At 45.5% G+C, this 21,546-nt stretch overlaps 2 protein-coding genes and 1 pseudogene across 26 annotated transcripts in view; 1 reads left to right on the top strand and 2 right to left on the bottom strand.

Moving 5' to 3' along the window:
* The window catches only part of CHDH (choline dehydrogenase), a 35,302-nt gene extending 15,995 nt beyond the window's left edge, over nt 1-19,307 (top strand). For 2 of the 4 annotated variants that reach the window (XM_028518822.2, XM_036030915.1), the window contains exons 2-8: nt 8,865-9,622; nt 10,133-10,284; nt 10,913-11,042; nt 12,024-12,158; nt 13,390-13,532; nt 13,942-14,044; nt 14,772-19,307. In XM_028518822.2, coding sequence (XP_028374623.1) covers nt 8,908-9,622; nt 10,133-10,284; nt 10,913-11,042; nt 12,024-12,158; nt 13,390-13,532; nt 13,942-14,044; nt 14,772-15,190 — 1,797 coding nt within the window. In that variant the 5' untranslated portion in view covers nt 8,865-8,907 and the 3' untranslated portion in view covers nt 15,191-19,307. Of the gene's footprint in view, nt 1-8,862; nt 9,623-10,132; nt 10,285-10,912; nt 11,043-12,023; nt 12,159-13,389; nt 13,533-13,941; nt 14,045-14,771 lie in introns of all 4 variants that reach the window. The other 2 variants (XM_036030913.1, XM_036030914.1) reach the window with 1 other exon arrangement.
* Nucleotides 3,657-5,479, bottom strand: LOC114501338 (annotated as a pseudogene).
* Nucleotides 19,243-21,546, bottom strand: part of CACNA1D (calcium voltage-gated channel subunit alpha1 D) — a 323,145-nt gene continuing 320,841 nt past the window's right edge. For 15 of the 22 annotated variants that reach the window (XM_036030892.1, XM_036030894.1, XM_036030891.1 and 12 more), the window contains one exon: nt 19,243-21,192. In XM_036030892.1, coding sequence (XP_035886785.1) covers nt 20,899-21,192 — 294 coding nt within the window. In that variant the 3' untranslated portion in view covers nt 19,243-20,898. The remainder of the gene's footprint in view (nt 21,193-21,546) is intronic. The other 7 variants (XM_036030903.1, XM_036030904.1, XM_028518018.2 and 4 more) reach the window with 1 other exon arrangement.

Raw genomic sequence — 21,546 nt, 5'->3', positions numbered from 1 at the left:
CTGCTGAGATTTGGTTGGCACTGCATCAAATCTATAAGTCCATTTGGGGGAATATTAACATCATAACAATATTAGGTCTTCCTATTCATGGTACTCTTTCTATTCAGGTCATCTTTAATTTCTATCAGCCATGTTTGTAGTTTTCAGTGTATATCTTGCATATATTTTGTTAAATTTCTTTCTTTCTTTCTTTCTTCTTTCTTTTTTTGGTATGTGATGCTAGTTATTGAGTGAACTACAATGTAAATTGAAGATGCTAGGATGGTAGCAGTACTTAGGATGCCACGCCATTTGGTAATATTTTTAAAGTATTTTTTATTGATTATGCTATTACAGTTTTCCCAATTTTCCCCCCTTTATTCCCTCTCCACTTTGATGCCCCATTCCTCCAGCATTCCCCCCACCCTGCCTTAGTTCATGCCCAATGGTTGTACATATAAGTTCTTTGAGTTCTTTGTTTCCTATACCATTTTTTATCTTTCCCTGTCTATTTTATGCCTACTAATTATGCTTCTTCTTCTCTGTACCTTTTCCCCTCTAACCCTCCTTCCCCCCTCCCTACTGAAATCCCTTTGTGTGATGTCCATTTCTCTGATTCTGTTCCTGTTCTGCTTGTTTGCTTAGTTTTTGTTTTCATTGTTTTTCTTTTCTTTTAGCTTCATTTATTAATAGTTGTGAGTTTGTTGTCATTTTATTGTTCATATTTTTTATCTTCTTTTTCTTAGATAAGTCCCTTTAACATTTCATATAATGAGGGCTTGGTGATGATGAACTCCTTTAACTTGACTTTATCTGGGAAGCACTTTATCTGCCCTTCCATTCTAAATGAAAGCTTTGCTGGATAGAGCAACCTTGGATGTAGGTCCTTGCCTTTCATGACTTGGAATACTTCTTTCCAGCCCCTTCTTGCCTGCAAGGTTTCTTTTGAGAAATCAGCTGCTAGTCTAATGGGAACTCCTTTGTAGGTAATTGTCCCTTTTTCTCTTGCTGTTTTTAGGATTCTCTCTTTATATTTAATCTTGGGTAACTTAATGATGATGTGCCTTGGTGTGTTCTGCTTTGGGTCCAACTTCTTTGGGACTCTATGAGCTTCCTGGACTTCCTAGAAGTCTATTTCCTTCACCAGATTGGGGAAGTTTTCCTTCATTATTTGTTCAAATAAGTTTTGAATTTCTTGCTCTTGTTCTTCTCCTTTAGGCACCCCTATAACTCAGATATTGGAATGTTTCAGGTTGTCCCAGAGAATCCTCAGCCTCTCTTCATTTTTTTAGATTCTTATTTCTATCCAGTTGGACTTTTCTTTCATTCTTTTGTTCCAAAGTGTTGCTTTGAATCCTGGTTTCCTTCTCATTACTGTTGGTTCCCTGAATATTTTGCTTTAGTTCATTTTGGGTATCTTTCATTTGTTCTTTCATTTTGTGACCAAGTTCAGTCAGTTCCATGGGCATTTTGATTACCAGGGCTTTAAATTGTCCATCAGATATGTTGGAAATCTCCTCATCGGTTAGTTCTGAGGTTTTGCTGTGTTCTTTCTTTTGGGCCGTATTTCTTTTCTTGGCACATTGGTCTGGTTATCCTGGTTGATTTTTCCTTAATCCCTTGGTTGTCGGAATTTCATGTAGTTTGATTTTCTGGTGGTTTTGGTTGTTTATTAATTTTAGATTGGTTGTTATCCTCTTTTTGGTTGTGCAGGGAAGTGAAGGGTTTCTACCTATGCCTCCATCTTGGCCCAAACTCCTGTTAAATTTATTTCTAAGTGTTTCATATTTCCTGTTGCTCTTAAAATTGGTATTATTTTGTTTTGTGCTTGCCCCACAGAGGGTAGGATCAACTTCACCACCATGTAGAATATGTTTAAATATTGATACTGATGGCACCATGCATGTACTAAGAGGCTATGTATGTACACCATGCATGTACTAAGAGGCTATGTAAAGGTTTATTACGCATATAATCAGCCTTTCTGGGGAGAGCAGGGTGGGTCCCTAAGCTGGTCCAGGATATCTTGAGGTAAGATAGGAGCAAGTGGCTCTGATTTTTATTATGGTTGAAGAGTGGGACCAAGGTGATAATTCCTGTATATAGGTTTTGATTTACATGATTTAAACTTCCCCACTAACAGCAAGGGCAGGAATGCCAGGGCTGTTTAAAATTGATTTGCCCAGATTTGGAGCAAGAAGGAAGAATGGGGTTTGAAAGCTGTCAATGCTCAAACACCAAAAATGGACTCAGACTCTTCATTACATTTATTTACATGTAAGTGCCCAATTGTTCATTAATGTATATAAGAATACAGTTGACTTTTGTGTGTTTAACTTGTATCTTATGACCTTGCTAAATTCACTTATTAATTCCAGTAACTTTTAAAAAGAAGTTCTTGGGAATTTCTATGTAGATAATCATGTCTATAAATAAAGGCATTTATAATTCTTTCTTTCTAATCTATATGATTCTTATTTTAATTAATTAAACCCCTGGTTAGAATCTTCATACGATGTTGAATAAAAGTGGTGAGAGTGACCATTCTTGCCTTGTTCCTGATTTTGGGGAAAGCTTTCAGTCTTTCACCATTTAGTACAAAGTTAGATGTAGGCATTTCATAGATGCCCTTTATCAGGAAGTTCTCTTCCATTCCTTTCAAATTTATTGGGGCAAAACTGTCATAATATTATTATACTCTAGAATTTGGAGCAACATCCTGTCTGTCATTGCTAATGTTGGTAGTTTGTAGTATCTATGTTATTTTCTTTGGGTAGAGATTTATTAATTTTATTATGTTTTTTTAAAGATTTTATTTATTTATTTTTAGAGAGGGAAGGGAGGGAGAAATAGAGAGAGAGAGAGAGAGAAACATCAATGTGTGGTTGCTGGGGGCCATGGCCTGCAACCCAGGCATGTGCCCTGGCTGGGAATCAAACCTGCAATGCTTTGGTCCATAGCCCATGCTCAATCCACTGAGCTATGCCAGCCAGGGCTAATTTTATTGTTTTAAAGAATAATATTCTGGTTTTATTAATTTTTATTTTAAATTTCTTTTTAATTTTATTGATATCCCCTGTTTGGTTTATTTTCTTCTGATTACCATGGGATTAATTTTATTTTTTTCATATTTAAAGGTGAAAGTATAGATCATCAATTTGAGATCTGACTTTTCTAATATAAATGTTTTAATGTTATATATTTCCCTCAAAGCATTGCATTACCCACATTACTGTCTGTTGCATTTACATTTCCATTCAGTTCAAAAATTTACTGATTTTTCTAGTGGTTTCTTCCTTGACTCAATGATTATTTACAAGTATGTTTAATTTTTAATATTTAGGGATTTCTCAGATATATTTTTATTATTTATTTCTAAATCATTTTTTGTTGTCAGAGAAAATACTTTGTTTCATTTCAGTCCTTTTAAATTTGAGATTTTTATTATGTCCCAGAATAAAGTCCACCTTGGTAATGTGCATTTGCACTGAGCATGGATTCTGCTGTTTGGGTGTTCAATAATAAGCGTTAATTAGGTCAATTTAGTTCATAATCCTGTTCAACTATTTTATATTCTTACTGAATTTTTGGTCTAGATGTTTCTTTTAAAAAATATATTTATTCAGCATGATGATCAGACAATTACATTTAGCAATCAACAGCATGGATGCAAAAAAAGTACATTAAAACCCTTTGTTGGAAAGCTTTACACTTTTCATAGAACAAAAATTAAAATAACCTGTTATACAAATACAGTAACCTCAAGTTTTTTTTGCCCATACACGTCAGTATTGTCCAAAACATGTCTTTGTAGCAGCTAGGTCCTACTACCTCTGTGCTTGGCTGAGTTCACAACTCTGTTGTAACCTGTAGCTTCCCTGTCACTTTGCTGGCCCTCCTTCTCCTGCTACACTTTGTTTCCTGGCAGTAATTAAACCTTCTGCCACTGCTTTAGCTGCTGCAGCTGCTGGAACCACCTTAGCCACCTTGGTTCCATAGTTTGGCAAAGTCTGCCCTCTACCACCACAGGGACCAGACCTTCGACCTCCAAAATTTTCCCTTTTCATGGATCCAAAATTTGAAGATTGATTGTTATAATTGCCAGAATCATTGTGGTCTCCACCACATCCAAAGTTGCTTCCATCATTATGAAATGCATCATAGCCATCCCCACTTCCATCATACCCACCACCACCACAGCTTCCACCAAAGCCACCTGGACCATGAAAGTGTTTCCTCCACGACCAAAGTTGTCATTCCCACAACCACCTCTGAAGTTTCCAGAGCCACTCCAACCTCTTTGTCTGGATGAAGCACTGGCCATCTCTTGCTTAGACAGGGCTTTCCTTACTTCACAATTGTGACCATTCACAGTACGGTATTTATGAATGATAATCTTGTCTACAGAGTCATGGTCATCAAAGGCACAAAAAGTAAAGTCTTTCTTCTTGCCATTGCCTCAGACATGATTTCAACTACTTCACTTTCCCCATACTGTTCAAAATAATCTCTTAGGTTCTGTTCTTCAGTGTCTTCTTTAACACCACCGACAAAAATCTTTTTCACAGTGAAGTGGGCACCAGGTCTTTGAGAATCTTCTCTAGAGACAGCCCTTTTGGTTCCACAACTCTTGCACCCACCTTGTGTGGCCTCGGATTCCTGGCTGCATCCAACTCCTCCAGTGATGTACATGACAAGCCCAAAGCCTCTGGAGCACTTGGTATTTGGATCTCTCATCACCACACAGTCTGTGAGCGTTCCCCATTGCCCAGCATGGCTCCTCAGACTCGTACCAGTTGTTACAAAGCTCAAACTTCCAATAAAGAGCTCCCACAGCTGTTCATTGTCTTTGGGAGACTCTGACTTAGACATGTAGACTGCATCATCATAGCAAAGAGGAAACTTGAATGATGCTTCCTCAGTGACATCCACCAGCATAAAGGAGTGATCTTATGAACATACCTCTAGATGTTTCTGTTACTGTGAGGGGAGTATTAAAGTCTCCAAGTATAATTATGCATTTCTTCTTTATTTATATCTGATTTTTGCTTCATGATTTTGGAGTTCTATTATGCACATACACATTTAGAATTGTTTTGCCTTATGATAAATTGACCCCCTTTATCATTTTTAAATGTCTTCTAAACCCTAGTGATATTCTTTGTACTAAAGTACAGAGTTAATATCATCACTTTAACTCTTATTTGTCTAGTGCTTATGTGGTATATCGTTTTTCCATTTTCTGTATTTGTCTTTATTTTCAAAGTGGGCTTTTTGTGTACACAGCATATATTTGTCTTGTTTTTTAAAAAATCCATTTGACAATCTTTGCACTGTAATTGAAATATTTAGAATATTTATACTTAATGCAGTTAGTAATATGGTTGAATTTAAATCTATCATTTTGTTATTCTTTATTTGTTCCATCTCTTTTTAGTTTATTCTGCCATTATTTTGTATTAGTTTCAGGTGTACAACATAGTGGCTAGAGACAATCATACTTTACAAAGTATTCCCCATTATTTCCAGTACCACCTGGTACCATACATAGATATTACAGTATTACTATTTTCTATGCTGTACTTTACATTCCCATGACTATTTGGTAACTACCAATCTGTCCTCAAACCCCTCACCTTTTTCACCCAGACTTTTAACACCTCTTTCCTCTGGCAACCATCAGCCTATTCTCTATGAGTCTGTTTCTGTTTATTTGTTTATATTTTCTAGAGACTCCATGCAAAAGTGAAATCATATAGTATTTTCCTTTCTCTGACATATTTCACTTAGCTTAATACCCTCTAGGTCCATTCTTGCTATCAAAAATGGTGAGATTTTATTCTTTTTTCCATCTGAGTAATATTCTATTGTATATGTGTACCACAACTCTTTTATCCACTTATCTATTGATGGGCACTTGTGTTGCATCAATATCTTGGAGATTATAAATAATGCTTCAGTGATCACAAGGGTGCTTATATTGTTTCAAATTAGTGTTTTGGGTTTCTTCAGATATATACCCAGATCTTGAACCATTGGGCCTTAAGGAAGTTTTATTTTTAAATTTTTGAGGATCTTCCGTACTCTTTCCCATAGTGGCTGCACAAATCTGCAATCCCAACAATGGTGCATGAAGGTATTTTTTCCCGTGTCCTCTCAAACACTTGTGTGTTGATTTATTGATGGTAGCCATTCTGACAGGTATGAGATAATATGTCTTTGTGGATCTGAGGATTAATGATGCTGAGCATCTTTTCATATGTCTACTGGCCATCTGTATGTCCTCTTTGGAGAAGTGTCTATGCAGTTCCTTTGCTCACTTTTTAATTGGAGTGGGTTTTGTTTTTTGTTTTTGCTGTTGAATTCTATGAGTTCTTTATTAAGTTTTTCATATTAACTCCTTATCAGATGTATGATTGGCAAATTTGTTCTCCCATTCAGTGGGTTGTCTTTTCATTTTGTTGATGTGCAAAAACTTTTTAGTTTGATGTCCCATTTGTTTATATTTTTCTTCTGTTTCCCTTGCCTGAGGAGATATGTGAGAAAAAAAAGAGAAATGTCAGAGATTTTACTGCCTATATTTTCTTCTAGGAATTTTATGATTTGGAGTCTTACATTTAAGTCTTTAATCCATTTTGAGTTTATTCTTGTGTGTGGTTTAAGAAGGTGATCTAGTTCCATTTTTTTTGCATGCTGCTGTCCAGTTTTTGCAACACTATCTATTGAATAGACTGTCTACCCCATTGTATGTTTTTGCCTCCTTTGTCATTATTAATTGACTGTATAGATATGAGTTTATTTCTGGGCTTTCTATTCTGTTCCATTAAGCTATATGTCTGTTCTTATGCTAGCATCATTCTGCTTTGATTAATATTGCCTTATAGTATAGTTTGATATCAGGTAGCATGATACCTCCAACTTTGTTCTTCTCAAGATTGCTGTGGCTATTTGGGGTCTTTTGTATTAATCCTCTTTGGAATGCTCTAAGCTTCTCAAGTCTGTGGTGTTTTGTCTTGCATTGATTTTGGAAAAGTCTCAGCAATTATCTCTTCAAACATCTTTTCTCTCCTGTTCTCTCTGTCCTTCTCCCCCTCTCTACCCCCTTCTCCCTCTGTCCCCCATCTCTCCCCACCTCTCCCCATCTTTCTTTTTCTTTTTACCCCTGTCCTCCTGGGACTCCAATTATGTGTCCTTGAGATAGTTTGATATTAACCCATAGCTTTCAGTTGCTCTAGTCTTTCTCTTCTTATTTTCTCCTTCACTCTTCATTCTCTTCATATTTCCAATTTCTTATTATCTAATTTCCAGTTTCACTTTTTCTCTGCTGTATCCAATCAAATTATTCATCTTCGATAATGTGAATCGAAGCATTCCTGTTCATCCATTGTTTTATAGTTTCCAATTTTTTGCTGAAATTGTCTATCTGTTTAACATGTTATCTACCTTTTCAACTGAATCTTTTTAAATGTTTAACTTGGTTAAAGTCTTTGATAGTTCTAACATCTGGATGGGCCATTCCATTGTCTGGTTCTGTTAACAATTTCATCTCTTGATAATTAGTCTTTTTTTTTCTTACCTTTGTGCATATCTTAATTTTTTTATTGAATGCTTGGCCTTGTGTGTAACTGGATAGTAGGGACTGAGGTAAACAATATTTATGCTTGGAAAAGGGTACACCTTTTATCTATCAGATCATTAGTGTGGACTGGTGAGTTAACCTAGGCAGAAGCTGAGCTGCTGCCACCTTGGGCTAGCATGGGGCCTAGAGTGCTAGAAGGTTCTTCTCAGAGTTCTTGCTTCAGACTTAGCTTTCAGAGGCCTTGGTGCCTCTTTCTTCTGTGCCTGCATGCATGGGGGTGGTGGGGAGTGGGAATCTTTCTCTGCACTCTTACCTCTTAGCCCACCTCCAGTGGTAGGCTATGGTTGTTCCATGGTACAGGCTCCTGGAGGAAGCAGGAGGATCTCTCAGGGGGTTTTGTTTGTTTTGTTTTGTCTGAGGTTTCTCAGTTCTCTTGTTGCAGCCCTAGTCTTGGGCAGGCCTTTTCTGCCTTAACCTCATGAGTGGAGCTTTTTCAGATGTGCTTGTGTCAGGGAGTTCTTGATGGGATACCATGTTTTTTTCCCCATCTCTGCACACCAAGCATATTGGTATTGATTTGAACATTGTTGGGAAATGACTATGCAAAAGCTACTGGCATTTCTTTGTTGGAATTTTAGCACTAGGTAGAGTGATCTTTGAAGATAGCAGCTCTGACCCCACCCCTGTGAAAAGCCCTCTAGTGTATGCCCTGGCCCTCAGGTCAAAGGCTTTGAACTCTACAGCCTCAAGTCTCTCACCCTGACCTGCCATTGGTTATTTATTTAAGTCTCTCTTAACTGTCTCTCTGGCCTTAGACCATCCATTCTGAGGGCAGATGTGTTCCTCTCTGTGTATTGCTACCGATGAAATGGTGCCTGGCACATGGTAGGGGCTCAGCAATTGTCTTGAATGGATAAGGAATGAGTGCAAGCCTGGAAAGCTCTTGCCTCCCCTGCCTTCCAGTAGATAGACTTCTGCCCAGCCTACAAATTCATGCCCAGTTGTCACAGAGAAGACTTTCTGGCGACCCCTAGCACAGATCTTGCAGTGCAGATATAACTGCTTGTACCTCTGCTCCCTCCATCTAGGTCCCCAGGGCAGGGACCTGCTAGCCAGGCCTGTTCCACCCAGCCCTGGGTAGACCACTTGGTGAGCCTGTGGAGGACTCTTGCTGCACCAGAGACTGCCCCAGCTTTGGGCTGATTCTGCATGTGCATGCTGAGTTAAAACATTTAATGCCTCTTTTCCTGCTTTTCCTGCTTTAGGAAAAGAGGCCTTAAATATTTTTCCTGTTTTCCTGCCTTAGGAAGAGTGAACCACCACATACCCCTCCGTGGTTATAAGAGGACATGGCTAGAAGCATGTGGTGTGTCCTGCGAGGCTGGAGACAAGGACACCTGAGCCCCTGGGGAGCCCATGGGCAGCAGTGGCTCCCAGGAATCCGTGCTCTGGCCAGTGTGGCCTCCAGGAGCGGGGCCGAATACAGTCACGTGGTGGTGGGTGCAGGCTCCGCGGGCTGTGTGTTGGCAAATCGGCTCACTGAAGACCCTGATAAGCATGTGCTGCTGCTGGAGGCTGGGCCCAAGGACATGTATGCAGGGAGCAAGCGGCTCTCATGGAAGATCCACATGCCTGCGGCCCTCGTAGCCAACCTGTGTGATGACAGGTACAACTGGTACTACCACACTGAGCCCCAGGCAGGTCTGGACGGCCGTGTGCTATACTGGCCACGAGGCCGGGTGTGGGGAGGCTCCTCATCCCTCAACGCCATGGTCTACATCCGCGGGCACGCCGAGGACTACAACCGCTGGCACCGACAGGGTGCCACGGACTGGGACTATGCACACTGCCTGCCCTACTTCCGCAAGGCGCAGTGCCATGAGCTGGGTGCCAACAGGTACCGTGGCGGCGAAGGCCCGCTGCATGTGTCTCGGGGCAAGACCAACCACCTGCTGCACCAGGCATTCTTGGAGGCGGCACAGCAGGCCGGCTACCCCCTCACCGAGGACATGAATGGATTCCAGCAAGAAGGCTTCGGCTGGATGGACATGACCATCCACAAAGGTAGTATAAGGTGCCCATCCCCCATCTCCTGAGTAATTCCTTTAAGAAAAAACAATTTACAGCCCCGTGCCTCCTGCTCCCATCATGGTCAGTGAGGACAAACTGGGGCTGCTACAAGGCAGATGGAGATGTGACATACTGCACCCCCTACAGGCCACGAAAATACAACCCCAGTCCATGAGAAATGATGTGGGGATGGTGACACCTCGGGCGTTCTATGGGTCGCTGACCCCTCATGATATGGATAACGGCGAGTCAGCTCTCTGGCCAAAGGATTCAAAGTTCTCTTGACACTTTCAGATGGGGAAACTGAGGCACAGAACATGCCAGGGGCCCCAAGTAGATGTGGATTTCAGTTGTACAGGATCTTTTGGTCTCAGCCTTACTTGGAATGCAGAACTGGTACCATCAAGGGAAGGACAAACTCCCTTTTTGGATGAGCTGGTGCAGGGTGTGCAGGAGCCAAGGGAAGGGCAGGGACGGCACCTGAAATCCTTGCTCTGTCTGCAGGCCAGCGCTGGAGCACAGCCTGCGCATACCTGCACCCGGCACTGAGCCGCCCCAATCTCACAGCCAAGACCCAGACGCTTGTGAACAGGGTGCTGTTCGAGGGCACCCGCGCGGTGGGTGTGGAGTATGTCAAGAATGGCCAGAGCCACAAGGTGAGCCAATTACCCCCGGGCCTGGGCAGCTCAGACAGCAGGAAGGGAATGGACAGTAGTCATGTTTGTGTCTCCACCAGCACTGTGATGAGGAGTGAGCAGCTGGTGGCAATGGCCTGAAGAGGTGAGGAAACCCCCAGTCTAGCTACCTGCAACGAGCCTGTTGTGCCCTGGGAGCCTCTGTCTGCCACTCCCCACCTCAGAGCTACACACAGTACCTTCCACACCTTTTCAGAAGTTGGTATGTGTTACTGTGATCATACTCCATACTTCTGCACTGTGCTGTTCCCTCTTAGTGCATCAGGATTGTTCGGCATCCCACTTGAAGGTCTGGTCACTGCTTGCTTTATTGAAACCACTCATTTGAGTGTGGTTTCTCATTTAAATTCCACAGTCCTGCTTTTAAGACCATCACTACTAGCTAGCTGTTGTAGAATATTTCAGAGTATGAACCATGCTTCATTTATGATTGCATGCCATAGCTGAATGTGTGAGTAGCTCTCACACAGCACCCTAAGCATCCTCTTCCCACTTGGGTATGTCATGCCCAGGCCACATTCTCAGGGCTCTGCCTGCCTGCTTGTTGGGGAAGGGAAGAGTGACCTGCTTGGCCCTCTGCCTCTTCCAGGCTTATGCCAGCGAGGAGGTGATTCTGAGTGGAGGTGCCATCAACTCACCGCAGCTGCTCATGCTCTCAGGCGTCGGCAATGCCGATGACCTCAAGAAACTGGGCATCCCCTTGGTGTGCCACCTTCCGGGTGAGTTCCCTTCTCCATTGCTCCCAGAGGGTGTCTCTGCCACATAAAAAGGGTTTATTATATTTTATTAGCTCGGAGGGGACTGGGGTCGGTGCTCCTCAGCACTGTCACATTTCTCTCATGAGCCTGAAGGCTTCTCATGCCTCACAGGACACTTCACCAGGGCCCCCAAGTCTTTGTTATGTTTTTCCCCCTCCCCTGGCCATCCCCACCCACTGAGAGGTGACGCCTGCCCATCAGGGAGCATGTGTAAAGCCCACTGGGCCAGGGTCTAGCAGGTCACAGGGCAGCTGTGTGGTGAGAGGGGTCCAGGCCTGTGTTTTCCATCTTCAGGACTCACCAGTTCCTCTTAGTTAAAGATGCCAATGCAGAGCTCTTAAGTATGCTTTTTCATGTTAAGACAGTTCTCCAGGCCTGAAATGTATTTTATAATCTGTCTTTGATGCCCTTGGGCCTGTCCCTTTTGCTGTCTCTCATAACCCACACTCCCAGAGGTTTGGGCCTTTTTGCAATAAGCATTCATTGTAAGAGGTCTGCAAAAGTGCTGGTGCATGAGTGACTGGCCAGCATCCCTCAAGCTTGGATGAGCTCAGGCAGGGTCTGCATAGCATGATGGGAGCTGTATCCCCCACTTCCCCAGGCCAGGGGTGAGGGTGGGGCTGTCAGCCATTCAGTGACAGCTTACTGAGCAGTATCTGCTACACACGTGGGCCCTGCCCTCATGGAGGTACTGCTTGGCAGGAAGGCACCTGGAAGGTCACAGGTACTTCCCTGGGAGTGACAAGGGCAGATGGCTTTGGCAACTTGTGAGAGGGCTAGTCTTGATGGGGAGTACAGAAGGGTGTCCCTGGGAGTGACCTCCAAGCTGTGACCTGTGGACTGAGCTTGGCAGATGAGTAGATAGGGGAGTTTTCAAAACTAGGGGGATGTTGAGAGGTCAGCTAAGCCCCCATTTTTCCTTATGTCTCTCTACTATTTTAGGAGTTGGCCAGAACCTGCAAGACCACCTGGAGATATACATCCAGCAGGCCTGCACCCATCCCATCACCCTCCACACAGCACAGAAGCCCTTGAGGAAGGTCCGGATTGGTCTGGAGTGGCTCTGGAAGTTCACAGGTGGGTGTGCTCATCCCTGACCTTGGCAGAGATGGTCTGTGGATAGCTCAGCCTCCTTCTTGAGGTACCAAACAAGGGCTCTGGCCCCACATTGCTGGTTTGAAGCTGAGTTCTGCCATGTACCTCAGCTCTTGGAGCCTCAGCTTTCCCATCTGCAAAATGGGGTACAGAGTTCCCACTTCTTGGGCTGTTGTGAGGACCAGACGCCATAGCTTAGGGCCTGACCCAGGGGAGACTCCTCACAGGCCAGGTGTTGTTCTTCCTTGCAGATAGGTGGGGATGGCCTTGTGCTGGACACCAGGAGGTGTCTAAGGAGCCAGGAGAAAGGCTCGTGGTGCTGGACTGTATAATCAGCATCCATTTCTTAGCATTTTCCACTTGTTTTCTGAGTCCCAGTGAGTTTGGCCAGGAAATGGTGCTTTGAAATCCTACTCATTCACTCAGCATATATTTCTTGCACACCTACTTTGCACTGAGGGCTAGAGGGTGAGAAGTACCAGAAGGGCAGGTATCCGCAAGCCATTTACACTATAATGGGGACAATGGAAAGAACCAGGTAAACATGCTAACTTTTAAGTACAGTGAAAGAAAGATCAGGTTGTTGATTGAACTAGAGCATAGTGCTTTATGAAAGCAGGGTCTGAAAGGTGGGAAGAATGTGTGCAAAGACCCCTGGACTAGACACAACTGCTAGGCCAGGGAGTGGGCAGCACATGGAGGAGGAAGCAGTGGCAGGGTTGAAGGGGGAGGGCTTGATCTTGAGGCTGTGTGTGAAGAGTGGGCTGCAGGAGGCACTGAGGGAGGCCTGGGCTCCAGTAAGGAGACCACCAGAGCCACCAGTTAAGAGGTGATCCAGGCTTGGGTGTGGGTGTCAGTGCCAAGTAGATGGATTCAAGCCATTTTTGGAACTGATGGTAAGATTTTCTGATGTGCTGTATGGGTGATGAGGAAGAGAGTTGTTTCTCAGAAACAGATCGAGTTTCTGCCTATATCCTTGTGTGAAAGGAAAGGTCTTGGGGGTGTGGCAGGGGCAGGAGACTCCGAGGAGGACAGGGTGGGCCAGGTTAGGGATGCCTGTGGCACATCAGGCCTCACAGTCCAGTCTCAGCAGTGCAGTCAGAAGAGAGGCAAAGTTCAAGACCCTGGACATGTAGCTGAAATTGAAAGCTGTGTTGCTGGGTGAGGCCAGCCCATCTGCCACACCTTGCCTTTCTCCTCTTCCAATCCTCAGGGGATGGAGCCACAGCCCATCTGGAAACAGGTGGGTTCATCCGGAGCCAGCCTGGGGTACCCCACCCAGACATCCAGTTCCACTTCCTGCCATCTCAAGTGATCGACCACGGGCGTGTCCCCACCCAGCAGGAGGCTTACCAGGTGCACAGATCTTCTCATCTCCCCATTGTGGCAGTGCCCCACCCAACAGCTGCTCAGAGTACCTGAGCTGGGCAGGCAGTCTGCATGCTGCACGGAAAGGGGAGGCCATACCCAGCTCAGAGTAGATACTCTAGGTACTGAGTCCTGGCAATGGACCACTTGCACCAACTCTGCCCAGGGAGTGTCAGCTCTAAAAGTTTTGGACAATCAGGTGTAGAGGCTGGAGTGATTCATCAAGGTAGTTTTTAAACACTGTGGAGGGTGGGGGTGGTAAGATGTAGGCAAATGCTAAAATTTATCTGCTTTTAATTGATTTTGGATATAGAGTCCCATCCACAGGAAACCTGGGACCTCTCTAACCTGAGTTGGGGGGTTGATAGAAGTGACTGCTCCCTCTGGATTCATCTAGGTGCATGTGGGGACCATGCGGGGCACGAGTGTGGGCTGGCTCAAACTGAGAAGTGCCAACCCCCAGGACCACCCCATGCTGCAGCCCAACTACTTGTCCACAGGTAATTCACCAGCCACCCTTGTATCCCCCAGGCCTGGGCCTGCTGGGGCACTGATGGAATGACTGCCTCTACAGGTTCATATTTGTCCCTGAGCCACATTAGCTGAGATACAGTCACTCCCTGTCCTCCCTCTGCCCCATCATTCTAGGCTGTGAAAAGCACAGGCTGCTCTGTGGTGCCCTGTGTCACTTGGAGTCACGCTGCGGCATCACTTTACACAGTAGGGGAGAGTTGCAGTTTTCAAACAATTGACCAGGAGGTTCAAGGCAACCTGGCTGTGCGCATTTTTCCTGCTATTACTGTGTGCATCCTTTAAAAGCAAACTGTATTCCTGGGGCTGCTTCTATGCATGCATCAGAAGCGAGCACTCCCCATGGGGCAGGTTTTGCCCAGTAAAAACTTGCCAGGCCCTCACAGCCACACTGTGGCGGAGGCAAAGCATGTATTCTTATTCCTAATTTACAGAGAAGAAAATTCAGATCCCTGATTTAAACCTGGGGCCTCTGAGGCAAGTTGTGTCCATCTAGAATGACCTGTTTGGGCTTCACGGGACTTTCCTTGTTTTCAGTGTAACCACCCATGGGTAGGTGACAAGCAGCCTGGTGGCTTGGACCTCTGTGTCCTGAACTGTTTCCCCTCAGGCAGCTCATGAGCCTCTCCATGCCCAGAATCTTCCAGCAAGGCCAGTATGGTAAGAGGCGCCTCACCTGTTTCTTCTGTTTGACAGAAACCGATATTAATGACTTCCGTAGATGTGTGAAGCTGACCAGAGAAATTTTTGCACAGGAAGCCCTGGCACCGTTCCGGGGGAAAGAACTCCAGCCAGGAAGCCACGTGCAGTCAGATAAAGAGATAGATGCCTTTGTGCGGGCGAAGGCTGACAGCGCTTACCACCCCTCGTGTACCTGTAAGATGGGCCAGCCCTCCGATCCCGCTGCCGTGGTGGATCCACAGACCAGGGTGATTGGGGTGGAAAACCTCAGGGTGGTCGATGCCTCCATCATGCCAAGCGTGGTCAGTGGCAACCTGAATGCCCCCACAATCATGATCGCAGAGAAAGCAGCCGACATCATTAGGGGACAGCCTGCACTCTGGGACAAGGATGTCCCTGTGTATAAACCCGGGACCCTGGCCACCCAGCGTTGAGGCAGTCACCACCTGAGAAGCCCCCTGATGAACCCAGAGGGCCAGCACAGCCCTTGTCCAAATGCCCTTTCCTGAAACTACCCACAAGTTCAGGATTAAATGGCAGAGACTTGGGTAATTTCTTAAAAAATGAGATCAGTACTGGTTGGTGTCAGGTTCCTTTTTCCTCGAATTTTCCTGTGGGCCCTTTGGGGAAGGCAAGGCCAATGGAAGATGGTTAACTCCTACCAGGGCCTTGTGTTATGCCACAGTGCTCTGCAACTCAGAGTGCTGATGCCCTCCTTGTCCTGGATGGACTGGAAGAAAGAGGTTCTCTCCCAGACCGCCCTCTGAAGGCAAGCTCCTCTAAGAGCAAGGTGCTATGCACAGAGGCTGGGTGCTGCCTTCTTTAAGGGGGGATCCTCCACCTCAGGCTGCAAGCTGTAGCTAAGGCCACGGGTCACGCCATAGTTAAGGAACACAGCCGGGATGTGTGCCTAAGCCTCCGGTGTCTCCTGGTTCAGAGGGGGAGCTGTCTGCAATGACACACAGGCCTCTCCTCTCCTGCACTTCCTGACCTCACCCCCCGAGTGTGGCAGGAGCTGGTGCTCACTGAGGCACTCTGAGTGGCCTGTGGCCCACTTGCCTGATGCTCTGGTTTATGCTGAACACCATCAGCCTGAGGAGAAGATTTCTGGACCTTGTTCCAGGAGAGAAGGGTCTGGAAGGGCTCTTCATGACTACAGATTTCACAATTTCCCATTTTAAAAGGAAGCCTGGAACCCAGAGCAAACCCCACGTACCAGATCACTGCTCCACACCAAAGCAGCCAGCCCAAGAAGACACTTCCCCCTCTGCCCAGGGAAACAACCCAGCACCAAACAAGGCTGGCTAATTTTTATTCTGCAGATGTCCATGGGAACAGACCAGGATGGAGCCGAGACCAACACAGAAGGCAGTCAAGTAAAACTATGCTGCCTGAGCCTGTAGAAATGCAACAGAGAAAGATTAATTGTCAAAGATTTGAGTTGGGGGGTGAAGAAGGGGGAAAACCACATACACGTAGCATTTAAAACAGTTCTTTTGACCTTTAAACTCCTTATAATTCAATAATGTAATCGAGTCATTTATTTTTGAATGGAGATGCCTTATCCAGATGGTTCTTACAAGGTAATGAAAACAAAACACATTTTGGATTGATTTTTTTAAGCTATTCAAAGCCACCATCTTATGGCAGGGAACAAAAGAACTGCTGTATGGAAACCGGCCGTGCTGGGCCCAGAATAAAGGAGGGAGAGAAATGGGGCATCCCAGGCTTCTCCCAGGATCGGAGTGGACTGAGGGAGCTTGGAGGCCTGACAGCCGTAACTTGTTTCCGAGAAACCCCTTTCCGAAAGGCAGGAAGAAGAAAACGATCACCTCTTCTTCCTTTAAATCTTAGCTATATCCTGCTTAGTTTTCTCATCCAAGAAAGGGTCAAGAAGGGAAATTCTAAATCTGCCAAGAGACTTATTCTCCTAGAGAGGTGCCACTGCTGAGGTCCACAGCCATCATTGCTGGGTCTCAGAGCCATCTGCAGGGGCCAGGGAGCAGCAGGGGAGTGAGGGTGCCAGCCCCACAGTTCCCACAGCTGAGAAGTAACACATCAGGGGTGTGTGCGTGTGTGGGGGGGTCCCAGATGACTGTGACTATACCGACCTTCTCTGGTGCAGGTATTGCAGGTGACATGGCCCTTCAGTTCTGCCGTCTCTATGTTCTGTGGTGGGCTCGGCCTCCAAGACAGTGGCTGGTTTGCTACTGTGGCTGTATTGTAAGTTAAGCAACATAACACATCCCTGTGCAGTCCGCTTCCCCGCTGGCCCCTTTCCCACCCTTGCTCACAGGGCCTTGTCCAGTGTAGCCACACAGAGAAGCGTTTCAAAGGAGAAGACTGGGAGTGTCACATATCCAGAACCCACAGAAGTCAGGGTGGGAGACCGCTGTCAGGGTTCGGACCCAGGACAGAATGTTCTGACTTGAAGCAGCGCCCGCCCTTGGGCCCAACAGCTCAGTGCCGTGGCTGTCTGGGCAGAGTGGGCAGTGGCCCACATCACAACCACTGGGCTGTGTGCAAGTCCCCCTGCCACGAGGGACCCTCCCACCTCGGAAAGAGAGGGCTGTTATCTGAGGAAGCCAGAGAAGGAGAACAGGGCCTGCTGGAGTTGGGGCACGGGGAGGACCCACAGTTAGGCTGCCCACACAGAGACGGGGCCAGTACTCAGCTTCTTGAGGAGTTGGACTGTCATTGAAACCCCTGAGCAAGAGCCTGCAGTCCCTAAAACATGAAAGAATCTACTTTATGAAAAGTGGTTTAAAAAGCATAACAGGAAGCTGTGAACGTGCCCCGTGATCAGGCTCTGAGGAGCACTGACCCCTCTGTAGAGGCCTGTGTTTAGGCCGATGTAGCACCAGCAGAGGGGTCTTCCCAACAGAACAAGGGACAGAACCCTCAGGTGTAGGAGCTGCATCCCCAGGAAATGGAGGGTCCCAGAAGAAGGAACTTGGGCACCGTAACTACATCCTTTCTGTTTCCAGTGCAGGCAGCAAGAATCATCATTTTCATAAATTCAAATGGACTCTTCTTTCCAGCCAAACCACATTCTTCCACTCAAAGGTCATTTCATATCTCCACTGATTCCACTTTTCAGATCTGATACCTAGATCGTTTCTCTCAAAAATCATGAAAAAAACACCACCACACAACCTCTCCACTGGCCCTGTGTTGAGACCCAGGCAGTTTTCTCACATTGTCCCCTGTCATTGTCCTCAAGACCATGCTCAACTTGTTCCTGTGTTGGAAGCAAGGGCCCCAGCCTGCTCCTCATTCTCACCTGTCCTTTAATGTTTTCAATAGACAAGGAATATCATTTTAGAGAAAAAAATTTTCCACAAGTGAAAGTATAGCTGGAGACTGTTGAGTTGGGGCAGTCTGATACCGGACCAGAGCTGTTGCGTGATGATACCTCTATTGCTAACCATTTTTAGAACAAATTGATTGCCCATATAAAAATAAAAACCTTTGTAGAAAAACAGACAATTGGAAAAGGCACTTTTGACCATGGTATAGCCTGTGAAAAAAAAACCCATGAAATAAACTGCCCTGTTTTCTTTCACATGCGTGGGGTCAGCAGTAAAGAGGGCTTGTCCAGTAGGCTAGATCCACTGCGCACTGAGGTGCTCTCGGGGCCCTGGCAGCCTGCCCTTCCTGGCCTTGGACTGATTCCGAGACACCTCGGAATGGAGCTGGGAAGCACCGCCGGGACAAGTCTGGATGGAAACCACAGAGACAGTTATTAATGAGGGAATCTTGTTCATTGAGAGTTAAATCAGCTGCATTTCCATTTTGTGATATGAAAAACACAAATTAAAGAAACTAAATGTACTGTTCCTGGAGGCACCACAAAATGACATTTTTTAGGGAGTGGAAGGGGAACCAAAAGGAAAGACATTTAAACGTCACACTTTCCTAAAACCAAGAAAGAAACCATGCTCTACAACTTCACATTTTTCTTACAAAGAAAAATTTAATGTTAGATGATAGGTTGAACCAGGCTTAAAGCAGACAGATATTAGGAGTGGTGCAGCCTATAAAAATGCCAGTTTTTAAGTACTGACTGGAGAACAGCATTGCCTATCCCAGAAAAGTCAGTCCTGGTAGGCATGTTGGGTAGGTGATGTTAAACCACACAGTAAGACCAATACCTAAAAGAGAAACAGAGTCCGAGGTGATGGTAACAGTGGTTTAGCCCTTTAGGAGAAACAGTGCTCTCTGCAGCTGGTATTAAGTTGCCATAGGCATTGAAGGAGCCACGAGAATAAGAAAAAATCTACACAATTACAGAACTGCCCTAACAGAGTGCCTGCCCCTTCCAAGGCTCTCACTGGCAAATGCCAACACTTTGCAAGGAGAGCACCCAAATACAATAAAATTATTACACAGCTTTATTCTGAAGAACATTTTACATTCTAATAGAAAAGAACTTACGTCAGGAAATAGTCATTTACAAACCTTGAAGAGTTTTTGCCTGGACCTGGAGTAAGAATATCTTAAGAAGAGGTTTGTAAGGTCTTCATAACAAAGTATTGTTATTTACAAAAAAACCATGAACAGGTTGTCTATGTAATATTTAAAAATTTTGAACCAAAAATTGCTACCTGTTTTTGACTGCAGAGAGTCCCTGCCAAGGTATCTGGACAAAGTCGGCATAATTCTGTGAACAGAAAAGGAAGCCTTGACGGGTCTAACGATCCAAAAGTGGGTTTTCCGCAGGAAGGACGATCAGAGTGGGAGTGCATTCTAGTGGAAACTCAGCCCTCATTCAGTTGCATATAAAAGCCCTCAGAACACACAGTACAGCAGGGTTTTGTAAAAAGGCAACAATACAATTTGTCCAGACGCCGACCTTCTACTTTTGTAGATGGTCGTGTCCCTCTGCCCCCTCCACCCCCCCTTCCCCAGCATTCCTTATGTCATTCCCAGGGTACATGAGCAGAGGGACTTCATTCACCTGCAAAAATGTCCTGTGGGGGCAGGTGCGAACACCCACCACTGTGAATGCCACAGGGTCAGAGTAAGCAGCTTGACCCAGCCTGTCATGACCTTGTGGGGGAGTGGGTTAAGGTAAAACAAGACAGCTGCAACCCATGGTGGAGCAGAAGGTACACTACCGAATCACAGCGCTCTTGCCCAAGGGAAACTGCAGGTAGTTGTCCTGGTGCATCTTGTGTAAAGATACACTCATAGCAACTCAAAATATTTTAGAAAAATCTCTGCAGTGTCAAGTTCTTTTGAACTTAAAATTTTAACCCCAAAAGATTTTCACTGAATAAATGAGAATTGGTTCTATTTTTTCTACTTCTGTTTAGTCTGAGTAAAAATACCAATAATTCCTAGATTTCAGTGGGGAACTACAATTATTAGGACCCATGGATATTGCTGCAGTTCAAATACGGTACAATAATTACAAAATATAGACCATCTCTTTACAAATACAAATTATATTACAAGTCATGTACAGTAAATCTATAATTTTTAAACAAACTAGCGTATCTAAGTTGACCTGGTTGTGAGTGAATTATTATTCCAGTTTACAGTTGCTCTTAGCCTGACAGTCAGAAAGCGACCATCTGAGTGATGCTCTCTCATGTAAACCGGTGTCACATAACAGAGAACCTTGCTTACTAGGTCCTGCGTCCCTCTCAGGGTGACGGCTGGTAGGCAGGTCCTGATGTATTTCGGAACAGGGATCAGGAAGCAGTGTATTCCAAGGGGAAGGGTTTAAAAATGGATATGCTGGGCCCAGTGAATGTCTGATATGCTAGACCAATGGCTGAGGTAATGACACAGGTATGGTGATCGCCATCACCTTTAACCTTCCCCACCGTGCCTGGGGGCGGGGGCCACGGCTGAGTGCCCTGGGTGGGCTCTGAATGAGAGGGCAGGGCTCATCCAGCACCTGTCCTCCATGAGCAGGCTGGACCTGCTGCTTCCCACAGCCGAGGCTCCGCACACACACACAGCTGTGCCCTACCAGGTTTATGGCTTCCTTGAGGCATCACATCACTTGTACAAAAGTCTAATTGAATATGGATTCACACTAGTGCCTAAACTTTCCTAACTACGAGGCACTTTTTCCCTGGCCCTCCGGTGCCCCACCAGAGGGCAGAGCCAGTCTGCCCCTCCCTGGGGGCTACAGGGTGGTGATGCAAATCATTTCATCTGCCAGGTCCTCCTCCTCTCTCCCAGGGTCTGGCTCTTCGTCACTGTAGCCTGGCCCAAAGTCCTGGAGCTCATAGTCCTGCCGGCTTGAGACGGGGCCCAGGTCCCCGTTAGCCCGGGGATGCATGGTCCCATTAAGCAGGTTGCTGGCTGCACTCTCCATCTCATCAATGGTTAGGTCACAGGCATCGGCAATTTCGTGTTTTGTCGCCGACACAAATTTGGGGTCCCTTGCATACCGTCCTAAGCCTTCGGATATCAGGACCTGCACAGGTAAGAGGATCAATGGCATGAATGAGTTATAGTGACAGAAAACCCACCTCAAGCACTAATTGTATGATGTGCTTCTGGGCAGGGCTCAGCCAGTTGTGTTCACTAGATCTCATACATGGTAACTAAACGTCAATGTAAATGGCTTTGGCTTTGAAATGTCATGATGCTCAAAAACTATATACTCGTACATAGTCCCACAAGGATGAAACTGCTGGGGATGAATCTTTTAGTACCAACTGGTAATAGTTGCAGGAATAGCACATATAATCCTGAGAATGGCTACTTTATGAGGTTCAGCAGTGGTGCTGGTTTTATACTCATGCTGTCAGTACCATCCTTGCATCTA

Source organism: Phyllostomus discolor, chromosome 7 (genome assembly GCF_004126475.2).
Source record: "Phyllostomus discolor isolate MPI-MPIP mPhyDis1 chromosome 7, mPhyDis1.pri.v3, whole genome shotgun sequence".
Taxonomy (NCBI): domain Eukaryota; kingdom Metazoa; phylum Chordata; class Mammalia; order Chiroptera; family Phyllostomidae; genus Phyllostomus; species Phyllostomus discolor.
This window is presented reverse-complemented; position numbering and strand designations above follow the sequence as displayed.